Source organism: Lissotriton helveticus, chromosome 7, assembly GCF_964261635.1.
Source record: "Lissotriton helveticus chromosome 7, aLisHel1.1, whole genome shotgun sequence".
Taxonomy (NCBI): Eukaryota; Metazoa; Chordata; class Amphibia; order Caudata; family Salamandridae; genus Lissotriton; species Lissotriton helveticus.
This window is the reverse complement of record NC_136068.1, coordinates 720,617,696-720,640,046: the sequence shown is the minus strand read 5'-3', so window position 1 is coordinate 720,640,046 and position 22,351 is coordinate 720,617,696. Positions and strand designations below refer to the sequence as shown.

The window sequence follows — 22,351 nt, the reverse complement described above, 5'->3', positions numbered from 1 at the left end:
CATTTTACAGAACTCTTTATTCCCCAAGCACTCATATTGACACGTCAGCGATGTCCAATTTTTTGGATACGGTACATCTTCCACAACTCTCGGATGATGGTAGAGCTCTACTTGATGGAGATATAACGAAGGAGGAAATTTCCTCAGCTATCACTGCCTTACCATACCATAAAGCACCAGGTGATGATGGTTTCCCCCCTGAATTTTTCAAATGGACTGGTCAGAGTATGGTTGATACTCTGCATGCCGCATTTGTGGAAGCCACAGAGGAATCTTCTCTTGGTTCTATATCCAACCAGGCTATCATAGCTGTTTTACCAAAACCTGGTAAAGATCCTCTGTTGTGTGGTAGTTATCGCCCCATATCTTTATTAAACTCTGATGTTAAGATTCTTGCAAGTATCCTTGCATCACGTCTTCGAAAGGTTTTACCATCTTTAATCCACAATTCACAGGTAGGCTTTGTTCCTGGTCGTTCAACTCGAAATCATTTACGTACTCTTTCTCATGTTTTATGGTCAGCTAAAAATCTTGACAGCGATGCCCTACTCCTTTCTTTGGATGCCGAAAAAGCATTTGACCGTATTGAGTGGGAGTATCTTTTTACCGTAATGCAACGTTTTGGTCTAGGCGATCAGTTTATCACTAAAGTGCGTCTGTTATATGACAATCCTTCCGCCCAAGTTAACTGCGGCGGTTTCCTTTCTACTCCTTTTTCAATCAGGCGGGGTACCCGTCAAGGTTGCCCTCTTTCCCCTCTTCTTTTCCTTTTGGCAATGGAACCTCTGGCTGCTGCAATACGTCAATCACCTTCAGTGGTTGGAGTCCCTCTTCCACTTGGTCATTCAAAAATTTATTTATATGCGGACGATCTTCTTCTCACACTCACTGCTCTTCCCCGTTCTCTTCCTGCTCTCCTTTCAATCATAAATACTTTCTCTTCTTTTTCAGGCTATAAGATAAACTGGGATAAGAGCGAAGCATTACCCATGTCCATTGCTACTACAAAAGCTGCAATTTCTGGTTTTCCATTTCACTGGCAACCCTCCCGCCTTAAATATTTAGGAGTATTGATTAACAGAGGATTGGAAAATATAGTTATGGACAATTTAACACCGTTGATTGCACAGATGCAGAGAGATTTCGATAAATGGAATATCCTTGGCTTATCTCTGTGGGGGCGGGTGCAGGCGGTTAAGATGGTCACCCTACCGCGATTTCTTTATGTTCTAGGTATGCTCCCTCTCAACATTCCCCTGTCTGTTCTTCGGTCCATTGACTCCAAAATCAAAAATTTTATCTGGAGTACGGCTAAACCGCGTCTCACCTTGGCCAAATTAAAATCTCATCAATTACACGGCGGCTTGGGTCTTCCCTCTATTGAACATTACTCACTTGCCCTTCATCTTTCACAACTTTCCTTCTTTTTGCCGAAGTCTAAGGATATACCTCAATGGGTCCCACTTGAACGTCACTTGTTATCCTCTAGTCTTGGATTATCCCTTTTATATGGTAAGGGCTCCAGTTCCTCTGATCCCAAAAATCCTATCTTACCTGCTATGTACAAATCTTGGCAAAGAAGTCATCGTTTACTTAAATCTAATTCACGGCTTCATATCAAAGCTCCTTTATGGTTCAACTCGGCTATTCGTGTTCATGGTCGCATGTTGTCATGGCCTTTATGGCAGGAGGCTGGTGTTCATTCTCTGGAACAACTGCTTCATGACAACAATTTTAAATCTTTCTCTCAAATTAGTGCGGAATTCTGTCTACCACCAACACAATCCCATCAATATACTCAACTTCAACAAGCCATTACAAAACATTTAGGTTCTCCACCTGAATTATTGACAGTTTCTCCTATTTTGTCTTATTTACATTTGTGGGGAAATTTTAAAGGTGTGACTTCTGGTCTTTATAAAACTTTCTTACATCCTCTCTTTTCACAACCCCTCTCGAACGCTCTTCAATTGAAATGGCAGTCTCGCTTATCAGTTACATATTCCGCTACTCAATGGGATCAGATTCTGGAGGGTTTACATAAAGGTGTCCGAGAGGCTCGTCTCAAATTTTGCATTTTCAAAATCATCCATGAATGGCACTGGTCTCCATCTAAACTACATCATGCTAAACTGATAACACATTCTTTGTGTTGGAGATGTTCAGCTCCAGGCTGTGATATTACACACATCATTTGTGAATGCCCCTGTACTAGACCGTTTTGGATTTTTATAAGAAAGACTTTGGCATCTACTATGTCATTACCATTACCCTTTACTTCTGCAAATATTATTTTACATGATTTTCGTGGTCTTCCGACATTATCTAAACCGCAGACTCGTCTTCTTCACACTGCTTTGGCTACGGCCAAAATTTGTATTTTACGTCATTGGAAGTCCTCCTTATCTCCTTCTCAGGAAGAGTGGGTGGTGGCTATGGTACAAACAGCCTCTTATGAACGTGTAATTTATAATTTGCAAGATCAGGCTTCTGTTTTTCTTCAAACATGGTCCCCATTCCTAGAAGCCACGGTGGATAGTGACTCTCTCTCCACTTCTTCCTCTTCAACGTCTGTTGTTCCTCAATAAATGTATTTATTTATTTATTTATTGTTCTGCTCCTTTATCCTTTCATGTGTTTCGGTCTCACCTCTTTTTCTCCTTTCTCTTGTTATTCTGGGATTCTTTCTTTGTTCTATTTTCTTTTCTTTCCTCTCTTTCCTTTTATTCTTTCTCTTTCCTCCTTTCTGATATTTCTTGCTTTATAGCTTATATGAAGATTTGATATTCTTGCTTTTTCATATGCAATTTATCCTATATATAACTATATCATTTTCATATCTGTTTTATGATTCATTTATCAATATTTCATTTATTGCTTATTTGCATATATATATATGTTTCTGTATTTTATCTCAAAACTTTTCAATAAAAAATATCAACACATAAAAAATAAAAAATAAAAATACAATGAGGGACACAATGTACGCAGCGTTCAGCACGGGCAGCAATACAGTAACTGACCGCCTCTCCTTGCTCCTCGCTCGCGCTAATGACTACAGAACCCACAGATTACCTCTGCGGAACTATAAAGTCAATGTTACTGGGGATATCAGGAGTTTGGGGAATATTTAAAAGTTCGACTACTCACTAGACCAATATAAATATATGTCAATAACCTCGATTTTAATGGCCCAGATTAATAAAATGCTTCTCTTTCTACACCTTAAGATCAAAACTCAATAAAAAAGCATACAAAAATAAAGAAGTTTTTAGCGAAAAAGGAAGACGGGACACAAACTAACTTTCGAAAAATGCATGAACATTTGGTCAATAATGTTTTCTTGTGACTTTACACAATCTGTGCTGGTCAAAGCAACGTGGTGCCTCGGGACCATAAGAAGACCTTCCAGAGCAGGCCTCATTCGATTAGCAAAATTCCAGAATTGTGAAATTCCCAATGTCCCACTAGAAAAGAAACTATTCGAATTGAAAAATGTCAGCTTCATTTTCCAAGCGGATTTCGAACTGTACAAAGTATCCAAATATTTCTAGGAAGCAGGAACAAGACTAGTTTGCAAAACCCATGCCCTATATTAATAGGAGAACCATCAACGGCACTCCTCCTCTGAATGAGTACTATTACCCATGCTCATTACGCGCCAACCAATAGCATTTCATCTCCTGATGATAAAATGTCGCATTCGACACAGCCTTAACAACTCTGGAATTGCACCATCACAATAAACAGTATAAGAAATGTGTGTGGGAGAGCATCGTGATAGGAAAGTGGTTCTCTCGCAAAGAACTAAATAGATCACTGCATTTTTAGATAAAACGCTACAATACATTAGCCATTGATCTTTAATACAAAAATTATATTATTCAGAAATGATAGCAGTTTCAAAGTACACCTCTCATCATCTTTTTAGTTTCTTCCAACAATGAAATGGATCACAGATAATATGTGATTTTCTGCAGCTGCCTGGAATTCACTCAGTTGAGCTGAAATTGGATTGTGAAAACCTAAAATTCAATCTGCAGCTTGTTCATGTTGGACTGGCTCCCGAGCACACGCTATTCACCGCACCCCCATTATTTACTCCCCTACAAAAATGTGGATTTTCCGACTCGCATGATTGGCGCTTATTATACCTAGTCCCATTTTAACATAAAGACTCTTTCATTGCTTCCATGCAAGAAGATTGCTTAGGCATGCGTTACTAATATGTATTGTACAATATTCTGACTAGAAAACGCAATGCACTAGAGCCAGGGCGCGGGGGGGGGAGGGGGAGAAGAGAGAGAGTGAGAGAGAGAGAGAGAGAGAGAGAGAGACAGAGAGAGAGAGCGCGAGAGAGCGAGAGATTTTACAAAATTATGCCACAAGAAAAGGCAAATTATATGCCATAATGCTGCACATTTTGTGATGGTATTACATCACTATTTTGATATTTTAACACACTGTGAGCATACACTGCACCTCATTGGTACTGGTTTGCACCCAAATGTACCAATAATCAACAGAAAGGTGACCAGTCAACCATTGCATAAGGGCCTTCCGTGTCACAGCACCACGTCACAGAGTTTATCGTAACTTTTGAACTGTTAAAGCTAAAAACATATTTTTTTGTGAAAATCTGCAGATTATGCAGCTGATTAGGGTGCAATTGTGACAAATCCATAACTATGCAAAAAATACTGACGTCGCACAATCGCGTAAATCCAGTTGCCCTGACAATAAGGTATGTCACAGTATTGAGTCAGTCGCCATAACAGATCAGTGGACTATGTCAAATCCAAGAAGGCTATCTATTTTACTGAATTATAATATTCGGGCTATGAGAGTAAGTGATTTTAACAGTCATGCCTCTTGTATACCAAGGGAAGTTCAACACAAAAATGCGAGCACCGGAAATGCAAAGTTAAGTCAATCTCTGCAGCTGTTTAGTATCTTAGCTAGTTGCAGAGATGGAGCAAAGCTATTTTATCAACGTAGTCAGTGGTAAAGGGGTGCTTGTCATCAGGACTTGAAGGGCATGTGCTCAGTGGCGGCTGGTGAAATTTGAAAATGGTGAGGAGTAAGATTAGATGAGTATGTATAGAATACAAGCAAGCATTGTAACTGCATGAAACCCAGGAATGTGACCACGTAAATAAGGTGGCTTTAGCTGAATCCTGGCTGTAATCTACGGTCATGAGTCATTGGCATGGCCCACACAGGTATTCATGCATCCAAGGTGTTTACGGGGACTCAATGAGTACCTTTACAAATTGTGAAACACTTGCCATTTATAATAGTAAACGTGTAACATGATGCAGAACATGTTCACAAGTCATTGTAGGCATTGCAGAAACAACAGACCATGAATGACAACACAAAAAATGAACGATGACTACCACAAATACGAACGCGGATTATTAATGTGTTGACTGTCGCGGACTTTCTAATTGGGGCATGTTGAACGATAGTTCTCAGCATCCCCTTTTCTTTGAAATCCTATAAATTCAATGTATGCAAGCGTAACACATTATGTTGCTCCTACCTGGGCTTCAGGTGGAACAGATAAAGTTCTCAAATGTGCTTCTGCTGAGAATTTTGCTCCTCGCAGCTGGGCTCACAGTGACATTACTTGAAAGGCGATGGGAGGAGGATGAGGCGCAAAAGAGCCTTTCCAGTGCAGACTGCTGATATTTGCAGGAGGCTCTGTGCACGCTTTCTGTTTGTAGCCAGGACAAAAGTCCCAGTGTGAGCAACGTCAGGACGTTGCAGACGCAGTTACCGTGACCGACTTAGGTACAGCCTCAGAACGGGCTGTAGCCTAATGTGCCCGTGTTTCAAGCTACAGTGACGTCACAGGTACCACTCTATGTCTGAACTCACTGTGTGTGAGGCACGAAGCCCAAGGCCTGTTCACCCCCTTTTGTACCGCTTTTGGCCACCATAAGTGTGGCAGGGTTTGCTCAGATGTGAGTCCCTTGCTCACTTTGCCACTGGATTCAAGCAAGCCGGGGTGAAGACGGCTGGAATGCCAGAAACCGGTCCTCGGAAGCTTGTTTCCGGTCCAGGGGAAGGCATGGCTTGGCAGTTCGGGCTAGACTGTTCCCATGAGGCACAGGGTAAGACTGATTTGCATATAGCCATGTCTGAACTGGGGTGGCAGAGTGGGCTAAAGAACGGTGATGGGTCAAACCCAGATCTTTTTACTGGGTGTGAGTGTTTGATTGGTTCAGATGCTCCGTCCCTCACCACCCCCTTTTGTACCGCTCAAGGCCTGTTCATGGCAAAGCCCAGCGTACAATATATAAAGAGTCACACCTGCGCACTTCGCCTCCTGACTGTGCCTGGTTGCCTGATCCTTGAAGAGAAGGTCAGATTAGACGTGGGACGCACGTATTAAATTGAATGTTTTTTAATGTACCAGATCTTGTTTGACTTTTGTCAGAACTCCAGGAAACAGACAGGGCCCCCGCTCCATCACCCTTATCTACCGGCAGCTGCTGCATAAGCTCCTTTTGGCTAGAAATTCAGCAGCATTAGTCATGTCTAAAGTGAACAACAGAACATAATACCATGACATACACATACACAAAGCAACACACTTCACAAAAAAACAGTCAAACCAGAATGCATCACAAGAATTAAAGTACAACACAATCAAACTGCAATAATTCAGCACAAAACAGAGCTGGACAAAAAAAACGACACAACACACCACCACTACAAATAAATGCCACACAAGAAACATGCACAAACATTCTTGTCAAACATTGCCACCTTCAGAATCCCGTTTTCATAATACAGTGGTAAAAGGTGTTTGGAGCAAGCACTGCCTTAGCATAACACCTGCCTTAGCATAACACCAAGGACATGAATCAGCACCAGTCAAAAATGTTTTTATGATCCCCAGCATTAGAGCCTCACTTTGGTGCGATTAATTGGATTCCTTCCCGGGAATGGGACCAGAGTACTTTCAGAAAAACAATTCTGGAAGCCCATGATAATATTCTGAAAGCTACATGTGCGGCGCAGTGCCCACCCCCCACTGCGCAACCAGTGGGTACTATCCAGATTAATCCCTTCTCAACTCAGACCAATCAGGTATGTGAATCCCTCAACATACACACTGATTATTCAATTCTTCATGGTGCATTTTGTGGCCAGGAGTTTCCTTCCGGCAAAGGGCTCCCTTATAATCATTGTCGGCCCCCCTTGTAGAGTGCTGACCACCAGATCTAAGGAATGCTTGACCACGAATTCTCAATGATCAGAAGATGATCTTCGCTTTTTTTTAATCTTTTTAAGGTCCGAGTCCCTCACCAATCTTTCTTATGGATGTGCGATTCCAACTCATCTAGGACTTTTGAGAATTGACTTAAAACATGGCAAATGCAACCAAAATAGCTTCACTTCATCATGTTAAATCCGCATTATTTAATAATCAAAAACTGCGTTCTCCAACCAGACGAATATTCAAACAGCAAGCATCAGCACTGAGGAAAACATGCTTCTGCATGGAACAGACCAATGGCTCCATGCACTGTATTTATGCAACAGTAGTATGCAGCGCACAAAAGCTACACAACTCAGAGGCAGCCCATTCTGTTAGTCCTGTTTTGCTGCTGGGTTTACTGAAGTAGGTGCAGAAAATAAAGTCTGCTGTCGAGTGACACCTCATCTACAGAGAGAAGAAGAAGATGGTTTGGAAGTGTTGAGGATGAAGAAGAAGGAGGTAAATCTTTTTTTTTAAATAACTTGCGAAGGTGTAGCATTAGTAAAAGGTAGATATTCCTGTACTTCTAGTTAAAACAAGCATTGGCTAGGACAATGGGTCTGGCTTTAATATTCCAACAAAGGTATTCACAAAAGCTTTTTACATGCGTAGCAGTCACATATTACGCCTATCACATTAAACCAGCTCTATTGGATTTGCTAATGCTAACAAAAGTAGCAAAAAACAAGTGCTTTCAGCAGAATGGGAATATGGGAGGTAAATAAATGAATGTGAAAAAACAGTGCAATATAGTTTTCAGGTGTAAAATAGCCCTCCATGCAGGGCTTAATCTGAGCCGTTGTTGGAGGTGGGGGTCCACTGCCACTCCTTTTTGTGGACCGACACTTATTTTTCCTGATTAGTCTTTGACCCAGAGGAAGAGAAAGAAAGATATAAAAGGAGCCAAAGGAAATGAAGAGAAAAACGGAAGAATAGTGTCAAAGAGAGAAAGCAGGACTGAAAAAGAACATGCAAGCGTGAGATAAAAGGGGAAGGGAATGTATGGCGGCGGATGAAAGAGGCATGAAATGGAATGACTACACAGCATTGGAATGTGCGCCCTGGCTTTAGGTAGCACTGGCCACAAGCTTCTGAGTAAACCTTTGGGTCCAGGCATTCATTATTACAAATGAAGCACTGTTACAAAGTCATCAAGTGCTTTACCATACCAGAGCACCTGTCTCACTTGCCCAAAAACCGTAGGTAGATTTGATTCATGCACAAGTATTTGTCACAATTAATAAGAAAATAATTTGAACTACAACCACTTCTCTTCCGTAAACAATGCCTGAACAGTCACTGCTTACTTTGTAAAAGAATAAGTACTGGTACTGGTTCCCAAAGCTCTGTCCAGAAGCCGGTCGCCGGTGCAATCAAATGTCAACACGCCCAATACCAAGGCTGCATAATCTTTAATCTACCTCATGCCTCTTTAATCCACTACAGACACTCCCTGCCCCTTTATCTAATTCTCGAAGGTTCCTGCTGTCTCCCTTTGTGACGGTTTTACAATCTTTCTCGTCCTCAGTCTTTCCGCTTTGTTTGGTTTTTCCACACTTATGCTCGCTAATTGTTTGATGCAAAACAATATGTGCTGGTCTCCAAAAGTGAGTCCCTGTGGCCCTCGCCGGCAACCATGGGCTCAAATTAAACACTGTCCACATGTTATGCCTTCTATGGCAGCACAATGCAAACATTGCATGGTATAGGTAATTTTGCATTGATATTTTCAATAAATAGGGACTTCAAAGCCCAGAAAGGAACAGCCTTTTCAGGTAAGGGTGTGGCATTTAGGCAACATTCAATGGATCTTGGGAATAACGCTGAACAGGAAGAGCGAGATGCTAGAGACCCATGTAGTAACAAAGAAGCATTTTTGAAATACTAGACCGACCCCCCATCAAGTCCCAACCTGGCCAATAGGTAAGCAACAGCAGGCACCTGGGGAGACCACTCAAAGAGCGATGGACTTAAAAAAGCAATACAAATTACAGGCAAAGTGCACTTTAATTTCAAACAGAAAAGAAGTGTCTCCCTTAATCGTCCTTCTATGGACTCTGCCCTTCACTGGATGTTATCTTTATTAGCTACAGCAGCCTGCAGACTTCAGTTTACCTGACATACGAGCGAAAGTTGCTCACTTGCCCCAGGAACAGATGGTACATACTGACAGAGTAGAATACAGGCCTCAAAAAAATGATAAAAACGGTACTAAACCTGCAGGTCTAGTGACTTAAATAATCTACTTGACCTAATTACAATGCTCTTGACCCATCAACTGGTTTCAAATTATGTGATCCCGAGCAAATATCTTAATTCACCGAGCCGCCATTTTCTTCTTTTTCACTTAGGAGAGCACCTTCAAATACGCAAGTTCAGCAGGTCTGTTCTACAAAAAAAACACTTTTGTTTGGTTTAATAGACTAAAAGTTTGCTCCATATTTAATACAAATGTAGCCACTTATAGGATATACATGAACGCTGACTAGCCTCGTATCTAATTAACAGCATTGTCATCAGGGCGGGGGCAGGAATGTTTCTCAAATCATTTTAAAAAACTATACCTTTTAATAAATACTTACCTAAAGCATGAAGTGGTAGCTCACTAATTTGCAATCAGAAGATTTTCCATTGAAATGCCACAAAACTTGCCACTGCCATGCTAGCCACTGATATAACTATATAGTGATCAAATAATGTTTAGACATTGAGTTTCTGCAAATATGTCATTTGCACATCACCAAGTAAAGTGTTCTGGTTTGTTTTGCTCCTATTTAAAGCTTTGCTTGTGTCACAATTCTGCATTACAAAAAAAAGTGCTTTTGCAAATCCCGATATATTTTGAAATATTTATACTATTCATTTACATGCTATTTAAATGTGCAAGTTAAAAAAAAACTGGCATCTAAAAATAAATGTTCTCAATGATTGCCAGATCATTTGGCAAAAACCTCTAACAGTAATAAGAGGAAGAAAAGTAAACACTATTTTCCAGTATTAGATAAACAGAAATTAGCAAAATACCAAAATGATGTTTGACCTCTGTCTTTGAAAAGACAGCAAATGTGTCAAGAAAAAAACATTTTCTGAATGAACAGAACACCTGTTCCTTTCCAGTTTAAGTTTACTCTCCAGATTTGACCAGCAGGTCCTATAAATAGCTCGACTTGCGCCATAGTAAGTTGATTTTTCGAGGCATGGAATACTGTATGTCAAGAAAATTTGGAATTTTTTCTCGACAAAACTGTGACAGTGTGCACAGCCTCCATCTTTAAGCTACCATTCCCCACGTAACTACGCAATGCGTTCGCTGAACCCAGCTAATACAAGGGGACCATAATCCATACAGGAGTCATCTGGAAACTTGATCCTCAATGAGGTTCACTGCTTACCAAGTTATCAGGTATTTTCAGCTAATCTCAAGGTTAGATGGTGTACAAGCAGAATAGTCATTGTTTGGGGAACCCATATTCGGTAGAGAAGGAGTAAGAGAACTACTGATTGGATTATTTTTCCCCAATCTGTTCATTTGTGGTCAGAGCTCAGAGGTTAAAGAATAGGAGGGACGGTCAAGGTGGGCTCTAGGCCAAGGTGTTAAATTGAGATGGCTATGCCATTGTACTCCATCGATTGGTTAAGATCCAATGATCTTATACCTTCTGTGTCTTAACCGCATGCGTGCGGCGGCTTTTTTCGCGCTGTGCGGCATTTTTAAAATAACCGCGTTACATGACGAGCTGAGCTCGTCATGAGCATGCGAGCGGCGCAACTCATGACGAGCTCAGCTCGTCAGGAGCATGGAAGGGGTTAAATAAACTGGCAGCTTCTGATTGATAAGTTTCATATGCTTCCAATACTCTAAGAAAATGGTTATTTGGGGTTATCCAGTCGTCAAATCTCAAGCGGTAACCAGGTATAGATAAATACCACTATGACTCACTTTTGGTAGGTTGGCCTGAACACCACAGCAATTCTGAGAGAAAGTGTACATAAAGGTTTCACATTACGAGCTAACACAGCTTAAGGAATAGAGAACATCTGAATTCAAAGACAGTTAAGTAAAAAAAGAAAACATAAGATAGTTAAAGCAAAAATGAAGAATAGAATAGGGTTTCAAAGGTTATGACAAAAAAAATGTCAAGCATTCAGTGGTAGAGGGACAATACTCAGAATTAATGGCAATCTACATATCATTAGAAATGTCACCAGTGAAAATCAACGGCTTAAAGGGTTGCATAAAAATATAATGAAACCTGGAATTAATGTAAAATATAAATAAAAGTAAAAGTAAAAATGTTACATTAAAAAAAGTTGAAAAAACTATTAAAATAATTTGTAATAAAAATGAAGAGCGAGAATCGATATCTAAAAAGAAGACTGAAAAGCAAAACTGCTTAAAGTACTAAAAAATGTTGCCTTCCATAAAGTTGAAAAGGTGGCTGTGGCCAAAGCACTCTGTTGTCGACTTTCCATAAACTGTTGAACGCAAAGCAAGGAGTTGTCCCAATAACGGATTTTATCTTCACATTTTGAAAGCAAATGTTCAGCGGGACAAATTTAAAAGCTTTATACTAACCGAGTTCTAAGGTCCATGTGTCATTAACTCAAGGACTCGATAGAAACAAAAGTTTCAAACCCCAAATAAACTCCAAACATAACAAAGTAAAGACATCATGTTTATCCAGGAGTGTACGCAGTCAGCGTGTATTACACAGTGGTTCTTCTCGAACGGTTTTCTATATTAGAACTTCATTAGACGTGTGCCTAAAGGATGTATGTCACTACAACGCATGCTTTTACAACGCATGCCATTACGACGCAGGTTTTACAACGCAAGTCGTTACAACGACTTGCGTTGGGGGGCGCTGGATAGTGAATAGTTTAATTTACTATTCCAACTCCAGTCCCCGTGGATAGTAGGGGAGGTGTTGGATAGTAATTAAACTATTCCCTATCTTAGAGCGCCCTCCAGCGCAATTCGTTGTAATGACTTGCATTGTAAAAGTTGCGTCGTAATGGTAGTGCGTTGTAAAAGTTGCGTTGTAAAGGATGTTTCCCATGCCTAAAACCTTTAAAGTAACAGATTTAAAGCTGCCCTTGCTCCAGGTAGTTTGACAGGTATTCCACGTGAAAGATCCATCTCTAAAAATAAACGACTTCCACAGCCTACATACACTGTTCCACCCAAAGGAATAATCGTATGCTACATGTGTTTGAGGAAACAAACCTATAACTTCCCCTTTAGATACACCAGCCAGAGAGACTGAGAAGAGTATGAGGAAAGAACAGTAGCTCATGAGTAGCCACACCTAGGGAGTGGAAGGTAATCCCCTAACCATCCCACTCTTTCCTCCTCCCCCTTGTCCAGTACATTCTTTGATCTATCAACAGCTGGCAGATCCTAGCAGGCTCTATCAGCAGTAGCTAACCGAATTTACCAGTTTGTTCACATAATTGACCTCCTGGCATAGTAAAGTATGCAAAAGCTAATCGTCCATAGGTTAGAATGTTTGTTCTATTCAGGTGAAGCTACAGCCGGGTAGTGAAAAGCTATTAGGAGCTGCCACCATTAAATATTTGGTTTTGTGGTTTTCATTTATTTGACATGGGAACACATTGTTCCAGGCTGTCAGCTAGTTTTTGGATGTATTGTGTCACAAATATTTCAGGTTTGGGACTATTAAAAGCATAATATCAATAATGACCTCATGTCCAGCCATGTAAATGTACTAGAAATGTGCACATCTACAGTTACCTTATGAAAGGATGGGTATTACACGTTTTACACCTTCCACTGTCAGCCTAGTGCACTGAATTCCTGTTGGACCAGGGCCGCAACCCAAGAGTTAGATTAGAAGGGAAGTAAATGTCATTTTACATACAGTTAGGAAGGGCTAAAGCTTAGTTTGCAGGTCCTGCACCCCAGTAGAGGATACAACCTAATGCTACAACGAGAAAAAAAATGATTTTTAAAAAGTGGGATGAACTCTCCTTACCAAATGGCCAGCCCACAAGCCGACTTCAGACTGGCCCCTGAATTTTGGTCACTTGATTTCTATTTTGTCCGGAACAGAGTGCTGCTTTTAGATTCCAAGATGTCCATTAGTTATATTCTTTGCACAAGAGATGTCTAGATAGGTATCCATCAGACTCCACTGGGAATGGTCTGGTGGAGGTGTGAGAGACCCTTTCTGCTGGTCTTGCGGAACAGCAGATTTAGCAAATGAGTACACATCTATAGTCAGCTCATTAGGCATGGAGCGAAGGACAGAGCTGAGGAGACAAAGGTTTCTAAAAACTGAACAGTGACAAGGGTCAAAGGAGATGACATATGTGCCCTCTTCTGGATGCTCAGGCCTGGTCAGGTAATCCTTCTTTGACTTTCTGTCTACTGCTGAGGCTGGTTATTAAACAACCAACAGAGAGACAACTAGACCTTGTAACAGGACGACCCAAAACTATTTTGTCATATAAGTCGCATAGGCTGGCTACAGAGGCCAGAGGCCTGCACCCAACTGTTGCACAGAGAATATTTTGCAAAAGAATTCAAGAAGTTTATGTTTCCTTTGAACCAATGAATTGTCCCGCTGATGTCAAAGCCAGCAGTAGGAGTAGCCGGAGACTGCTGCTGGCCAAGGTGTATCAAAGGCTAGGAATACAGATCGAAAACAATTAGTTTGAGACATCCAGCCCATCCACAGTCTTGGTTCTTTGGTTCTGACTTTTCCCTCTATAACTAGCTTTACAGAGCCTCAACACGAATGCTTTCAAGTCTGTTGTAGTCCATAGGGTTATTAAAGTCCTTTCACCCAGTTTTAAGTAAGCCTTCACCCCAAACATGTCTTTTGAGTAGCCCTGGTTATCATTTATTCACTTTACAATTAATTACAATTGGGAAGTTTTACATTTAGGAATTCTTAATTCAGTTTTTAATTGCAAGTTTCGTGCATCGTCACTGATATTCCTGAATAGTTTCTGTTCATATCTTGTTTAGTTGCGCCACACCACTGGCTTGCACAGAAAGGCTTTGCTCTTGTCCACTGGCAAAAAGTAGAAAAAGGGTTCATTTGGAGCTACACCTTCGATCTGCACTAAAGCTAAATTTGGCAGGAGACACTGACCTAGAGTCTGCTGCGTTTAGGCCAACCATCATGATAACTCAAGAATGAAGGAATAATCTCACATCATTGATGCAATTTGTAGGGAGCCATTGTAGATCATGTGGTAGCCCAGGCCTTCCATGACCAAGGTCTTCGTCAGCTATGCATGTAATACCATCACTACAAACAGAGCCATATTGCCTATAAAGCTGTGTATCATTAGCACTTTAAACAGGTCAACTGAAATGCTCAAGTTGCAGAATTGCAAATTAAAAATTAGCTCCAGAAATAATTCAGCAACTGCTAGAGAATCCAACTTCAGGCCAAATATAATTTCTAGTTTAAACAGTTCAAACATTACACTGGAGGTTATTGTCTCCTATGTGCTGTATCCAAACAACAAACAAAGGAACTTTCTAACATTTCAAGTTATAAACCTCAAACATACACATTTAGAGACTCAAAAAAAATAGTAATCAATTTACAAGAAATACAAAAAAACTATCAGCAAGAAGAGGAGAAATAAATCTAGAGTTGGCATCAGCCAGATAATATTGTGGCGATAGTAACCCAATTCAATATGGAACTTCCGTGAAAATGTCCAGGTGGCAGCATGCCTAACTTAGATTAGATAGTAAACTCATGGGTCAAAAGGTCTTGCTGAGCCCATATGACAGCGGATACTTTCTCTTGTTGCAAATCTCAGCAGTTTGATCAATTCGATGGATTTAATCCAGGCAACATATGCAAAATTCCTGGCATATGATTAGTGAAAGTACAAGCACTGAGCTATCTTTAAAATCTATGTTAAGTGATTAATCGTTTCTAGGTAGCATGGAAAGGAAATGCCTTCAGATTTCACCCAAGACACATCTCACCCCCAACAGCTTCCACATGTGCTTTAGCCGACAATTAGGCAACCCCTGCACCATGACAATCAAACCTTACCAATTTGGATTGTCCGAGCTTTCCCTGAAGACCGACTCTTCACTTAGAGAGGCGTATTGTGTCCAGGTCAGGCAGTGGCTTTTGATGGTCATTATCCTAGCCTGCAGGTTCAGCCAGGACTCCTCCTGCATGTAGATATTCGGCACCTTAAGCATGCTGCTCTGTTAAACATAAGCATTAGAAGTCAGAAGCCAAGCAGCGAGTTTGCGGAAAAAAACTAAAGAAAGGCCACGCTGCACGGCAGGGTACTGCAATAACAAAATACATACAGGATTCAAAGTACAAACCCCTATCCACTTCTTTGCCATAAACATTTCAATACAGACCACAAAAAAAAGCAATGTGCCCGAAAAATACAGTCGAACCCTTGAAACACACTGGGCAGTCAGTGAAAACACACAGCAGTTTCAGTAGTGCTCTCATAATTATAAATGACTTGCTGATGCCAACATAAGAGTTGATCTATTTTCTTCTTTTGCAGCTATGACCACTATATTTACTATAAAACCATGGCCCAGTCGCCCTCACTCATGGTCAGGAACACTTTTTACTTTTGTGGATTGCGTTTCCATTAGCATGCTTTTTGCATACGAGATGGTAACTACTCGTTTGCGCAACTGCGCTTATTGTGACCTTCACAGCAGCATTTCCTGCAATGGCACTGCACAAAAGGTTTACAGCAAGTTTTCAAACCTACGGCAGACTACACCCAACACCCTTTTCAGCAAAGCATCCAAAAAGGACGGACAGGGCTGTTCATGGCACTAATGGGGATATGATGGCAGACGGTCTGGACGCCACCGGACTCCGCCGTTATGCCGCCATTGGGAGTCGGGGTCCCTCAGGGCTCTATTTTGAGCCCGACCCTTTTTAACATCTTTATGACCCCACTGGCGGCGGTGGCGGAGTCGTTTGGCGCCCGGATCGTGTCGTATGCCGACGACACCCAGCTCCTCTTCTCTTGCGAGAGAGGGGCTGACTTTGACGGGGAGAGTATCCGGAGTTGCCTTGGGGCGGTGTTCGCATGGTTCCAACTGAACAGCCTCAAGTGCAACTCCGATAAATCGGAGGTACTCTTCTTCGGGTGCGATGTAGAGCCCAGCTGGCAGACCTGGTGGCCCGTCGACATGTTCCCACCATCCGGCTCCTCCCCTATGGCTAAAAACCTGGGGGTTAAGATGGATGTGGGGTTGACGATGAAGGCCCAGATCCTGGGGGTGACCGGCACTTGCTTTGGCCTATTAAAAATGCTGCGGAGGTTTTTGCCTCTTCTGTCTGAGGAGCATAGGAGGCTGACTGTGCAGGCTCTGATAGGCTCCAGGTTGGATTATGCCAACATTCTTTACCTGGGCCTGCCAGAGTACCTGCTACAGCGGCTTCAAGTGGCACAGAATGCGGCGGCCAGGGCCATTTTTGGTCTAAATAGACGTAGTAGCGTCTCTGGGCTATTGCTGGCGCTACATTGGCTGCCCATCCGCAAGCGGATTGCCTTTAAGGCTATGACCTTGGCCTATAAAGCGCTCCATGCGGTGGGGGCGAAGTATCTTCAAAAGAGACTGGCCTTTTACCATCCGGCGCGGTCGTTGAGGTCTGAATCTCTACTCTTGGCGATGGTCCCTCGGGTTAAGAGGGCCCGCCTGGGTGGCCGTTCTTTTAGTTTATTGGCCCCACAGATGTGGAATTCGTTGCTGCTCCCACTTCGGGGGGCTACTTCTCTTCTTGAGTTTAGGAAAGGGCTTAAAACCTGGCTGTTTTCCCAGTAGGTTTCCAGGTTGTTCTTTTTTAATTGTCTGTGTGCTGTTCATTTCTTTTAATCTGTGCTATGTTATTCTACATTACTTCCCCTTACCTAAAGCGCCGGGACACTCTTTTTGAGTAACCGTTGCGCTATACAAACTACAAATAACATAACATAACATAACATAACATAACATATTAATGCCAATATATAATACAATGCACAGTGAACCTCACTTCCAGTGTTGTCTTAAGGATTTTTTGGCGCCCTGGGCAAGACATACCTTGGGGTCCCCTGTTCATAATTTTTCTGCAAATAGAACAGGGCATGATGCCAAACAAACATTCATGAACAGGGCCTGAAATATGTATTTTCAAGGCCCCCAAAAAACCTTCAGATGCCACTGGGAAAAGAGAGAGACGGTTAAAGGTAGAATTAGGTAGAGGGAAGAGAGTCTGAGATATGGAAATAGACAAAAGTAAGCAAGTTAAAGAGAATGTTTACTTTCCCAGGGGGGCCCATGGAAAGTGGGGCCCTGGGCAAGTGCCCACTTTGCCCATGCCTTAAGATGTCTCTGCTCGCTCCACCTTCCAAAGAAACAAAGGAATCTTACAGAGGTGCCGTTTCCAGTGTCCCAAGCCAAAAAATAGAAAGGTACTTACTTACCGTAGTAACTTAAGTGTTCAGCCTTCTTCACATGACCAGGTTTTGGGAACCTGATGGCAGAAAGACGAGAAACCATGTAGACAGCTATGTAGGTCTGCACTGACAGAGGGTGGTGCATGCAAGTCACTCCTGTCTGTGGTTCTGCCCTAGGTGACCGGACTCAACTTATTTTAACTGCATGAGTCAAAATACCTGAACAGAGGCTCACACTGGTGAACAGACACAAACATATATAAATACATATACACATAGACATATATCATGCTGGTAATATTGTTACATGTATCAAGGGACCCTGACTTATGAGAGGCCGAGGCATGAATGGGTCATGATGTTCCTTTCTACTGTCAACAAAGTTAATAAATGGCATATTACTCATAGTAGGTCTGCAGATATGGTTTATGCGGTGCTATTCGTTTCATAAAAGTTGCAAATAAAGACATTAAACCAAACAACAGAGCCAGAAAACCAGGCGATACATCTGTGCAGTGAGAAGAAATCTCAGTGATAAACCCTTGTGATGGAGTGCCCAGTTTTTGTAAATAAGGTGAATATAACTTTGAATCTGTGAAGCAGTAAGCAGCGATTTTTACAATTACTTTGGTTCTGTATGGCAATAACGTATAATTTGACCTTTACTCTCTAGTAATAATGGAGTACCTGCAGACTAGTCCAGTTGTTCTATATAACTTGTTTTATTCAGGCACAAACATTCACTGAAAGGGTTAAAAATGATATAACGGAAGCTGATTCAGGAACTGTCTTGTATTTCCCTTCTATTTCGACCTTTAAATGTGCTGTAGCGATGTGATTTTCCAAACTCGGTATAGATCCATTTCAAGGCGCTGTCCAAGAGGAAAAGCACCCAAAGTCTGCAGCCATCATACCAACCTCACAAGTTGATAAATGGACATAGAATAGGGTTTTGGGAGGGGCGGCCGACCAGCGGGAGGCCTGGTCCTCCCGGGGGGTTGCGGTGACTCTGGCGATGGCGGCTATGGAGGACCCGAAGGTGGTTGAGGCCCTCCGCCTGCTAGAAGAAGCGGGACGCACCGATCTGCTGCGGCCCGGAGTGAAGGTGAGGCCGCCACGGCGCGCGACGCCGCCGCGGCAGTCCTGGCATTGGAGCCGCCTCGTGTACGGCGGAGGTTGGGGGCGGCGGGAGGGAAGCGCGGCCGAGGGGACGTGGAGAGTGTGCGACGCGGCCGCGTTGTCATAGAGGCGGCGAGCTTGGGGCGGAGGCAGGGGCGGCAGGGCACGGCCCCAAGGACCCAAATCCAGTTAGAAGATGGGGCTGGGGGGCTCCCAGGACGGAAGCGGCAGTGGGAGTTTTGTCGCGGAGGGGGAGGGGGGGGGGCGCTCGGCGGCAGGACCCACAGGGAGGTGAGCAGGTGTGGGGGAGAGAGCAGGTGGGGGAGGAGGCCCTCGGGCACGAGGGTGTGGGGGGGAGGTGTCCCCGCTTTTGATTGATAGCTCAGACATGGTGGGGAGGGGGGGTAGGCGTGCTCATGGAGGGGTTGGGAGTTCGGAGGTGGGGCCCAGGCCGCTGTCCCCTGGGGGGGGGGGGGGGAGACGGATGACAGCGAGTGCGGTTCCGGGCTTGGGGGGTGTGGGGGTGAGGAACTAGCGGGGGGGGTCGGGGCAGGCCTGGGCGGGCAGAGCGGGCCAGTGCACACAGGGGGGGGCTTGGCGCACGGGGGAGGGGGTTGAGGCAGACGGGGGCTGTAGGTGGGGTGTATGGGGCAGGGGGTGGGGCATGGGGAGAACAGAGGGGCAGGTGGCCGGTGCGGCGGGAGATGGAATCGTTGGTGTGGAGTGAGGGGGAGGAAGAGGGGGCAGTTGGGGGGTTGGCACGGTGCTGGAGGGGAGCGGGGGAGGTGGCGGGATACCCCGGCGCATCGGTGGGGCAATCGGCAGAATGTGGGAGAGGGGTGAGGGGGGACACGGGGGAGCCTGGGGGGGTCGAGGGGTCATTTTAACCCCGGCATGCTGGACTCCACCTATTTCTTCCCACAGGAACGGATGGCGAGGGGCTCGGGGAAGCAGCATGCGGCTCCATCCCGCCGAGAGATTGGGCTGGCTCTGCTGTATGCGGGCAGTCGTGCTCCCACGAGGGACCGGACACAAGAGTCCTACGGGAGGAGGGGTGGTAGGTGCCCGCCAGCCCCACCCCGAAGGGTCGAAACGGCCGCCGGGGGACGGGAGCAGAGGTCCGTCAGTAATGATCGGGACCCCGAGCTGGAGATAGATGAGGGGAGGAGAGAGAGTATTGATTTGGGTGAACTGTTGCGCAACTGCAGGGAGAAGGCGGGGCTTAGTAGGCTGGAGCCCATGGAGGGCGGCAGGTGGCAAGATGTGGACCTGGATGGGCCTCAGTTGGATTATGAGGAGGACAGCACGGAAGAAGGAGTGACTCGGGCAGGGGCGCGGCGGGATGGGGGGAACCTAGTAATGTTGTTGTTAGTGCTTTGCAGGCCCCGAGGAGTGGCGGTCCCCCCTAATCCACTGGTTAGGCGGTAGGATCCTGTGTGGACGCCGACCTTGACGCCAGGTAAGGTTGGTGGCGGAGCGGGGAACGGGTCGGGTGGGGTGGGGACCACTGGGGTATGGTGTCCGTGGGTACTGATACAAGGGGAGAGGAAGAAGGCGTGCGGCTTCGTAAAGGGACATACGTGAAGGACACGGGGTGGGCCCCGACACGACGAGCGTTGGGGGGGCAGGGACGAGAAGACGGGCAGGGTGGAAAAAAGGATGACGGTGGGAAGGAGAGCCATGACGTGCCGGTGCGTAAGCTGCCATATATGGGAGTCACTAAGCCCCTGGGGGCGCACTTGTTCTTGGCTACCAAGGAGAAGATTTGGAAGGGGGATTTTGTGGACATTTTGAAGCTCTTACATCGTGAGCTGACGGCAAAGGAAGGGTCGAAGGAAGAAGAGCAGGAACTGGCGAAGCGGCCGAAGGTGCCGCTGACCATTGAGAACTGGTCAGCCGGATTTTTGATATTCGCCAGTGTGTACTGTGAGAAGTACCCGGAGTGGGCGGTCGCACTTTTCAAATATATGGAAGTGATCCAAAGGGCGCAGGTCACGTATGGGGGCTACGCGTGGTCGCACTATGACAAGGAGTTCCGGCGCGATTGGCGGGAGACCCAGACGTGAAGTGGGGGGAGATAGACGCGGACTTGTACCACTAGATGATGGGGGGGGCGAAGTTTGGTAAAACCATGTACACGGCTAGCGGCTTGCCTCTGGTGCCTCTGGTGCCTCGTCCCTTTCAGGATTGCCCCACCCGTGGAGGGGTGGGACAAGGTGGGGCTGCCACAAACGCTGCCGTCGGAGCATGTTGGGTTTACAAGTGTTGTTTATAGTGCATTGTATGGAAGAGGTATGCTTGGTGTCTGAATGATGAAAAGTCGTCACATAATGTTGTAAATATATTTTTGTGTTGTACATAAGGTCGTAAAATGGAAACGTTGGTTTAAATAATTTTCCCAAAAAAGTCAAAATTGAATAATTGACTCAAGAAAACTAAAATAAAAAGTGACTATTTGCACATAAAACATTGGTTTCAAGTCAGATGTTTTAGCCAAAAGAATTCAGGCAAAAGAAAAACGATAGCAGCACGTGCACTCTGTTCTGTTTATAAAAAGGGTTTACAACAAGGGCACGTGTGGCAGACAGTATTGCCGATTTTGGCATGAATGCTCCAAGTGCGGGAAGCGCCACCGGGTGGTACGCTGTTGGGGGGGTGGAGGGGCGGTCCGCAGGCTCAGAAGCCCTCGTCGGCAGGAGCACAGCCGGGTGGCAGGGGAGAAAAATGGGGGTCAGGGACAATGGGTAAAGGCTCATACGCCTTTTAGGCTGGAGGGGCTGGAGTCCCTCCTTGCGTCTTATCCACAGACCGAAGACTTGAGTGTGTTGCGCTGGGGGTTTCGGGAGGGTTTCCGTTTGGGGAGAATTTGAAATCGGTTGACGCACACAAAGCAGTGGTGCGAGACAAGTTGTTCAAGGAGGTGCGGAAGAGGCGGATGGCAGGCCCCTTTTGGGAGGCGCCCATCCAGGATCTAATTATTTCTCCTATCGGCGTGTTGCCGAAGAAGGAGCCCGGGCAATTTCACCTGATTCAACACTTGTACTGGCCGGAGGGGACGTCGTTGAACAATTACATCTCAACTGAGCTGTCTTCGGTGTTGTACTCGTCCGTGGAGGTGGCACGGTGGTTGGTGGCGTCGTGGGAGGGGGGAGCCCTCATGGCGAAATGCGACATTAAGTCGGCATTACGGCTGCTGCCAGTACATCCAGAGGATCACCAGTTGTTGGGGATCCAGTTTGATGGGGACATATTTGTGGAAAAGGCATTGCCCATGGGGTGTTCGATCTCGTGCGCATTGTTTGAGCGCTTCAGTACCTTCTTGCAGGTGGCATTTTCCTGGCACACCTGGGTGTGCTCCTGGCGCCAGAGAAGACGCAGGGTCCCAGTACAGTGCTATCATTTCTAGGCATAGAGCTCGACTCCGTGGCCATGGAAGCATGCCTGCCAGAGGACAAGAAGGTGCATATGACGGCATTGGTGGATAGCATGTTGAAGAAATAGAGGGTGACGGTCCAGGAGGTCCAGGCTCTGTTG

General features: G+C 44.7%; 1 protein-coding gene across 1 annotated transcript in view; it reads right to left on the bottom strand.

Annotated features, from left to right (window-relative positions):
- The window catches only part of PRELID2 (PRELI domain containing 2), a 243,520-nt gene that overhangs the window by 98,614 nt on the left and 122,555 nt on the right, over nt 1-22,351 (bottom strand). Inside the window, exon 4 of the mRNA XM_078653051.1 lies at nt 15,322-15,482. Coding sequence (XP_078509177.1) covers nt 15,322-15,482 — 161 coding nt within the window. The remainder of the gene's footprint in view (nt 1-15,321; nt 15,483-22,351) is intronic.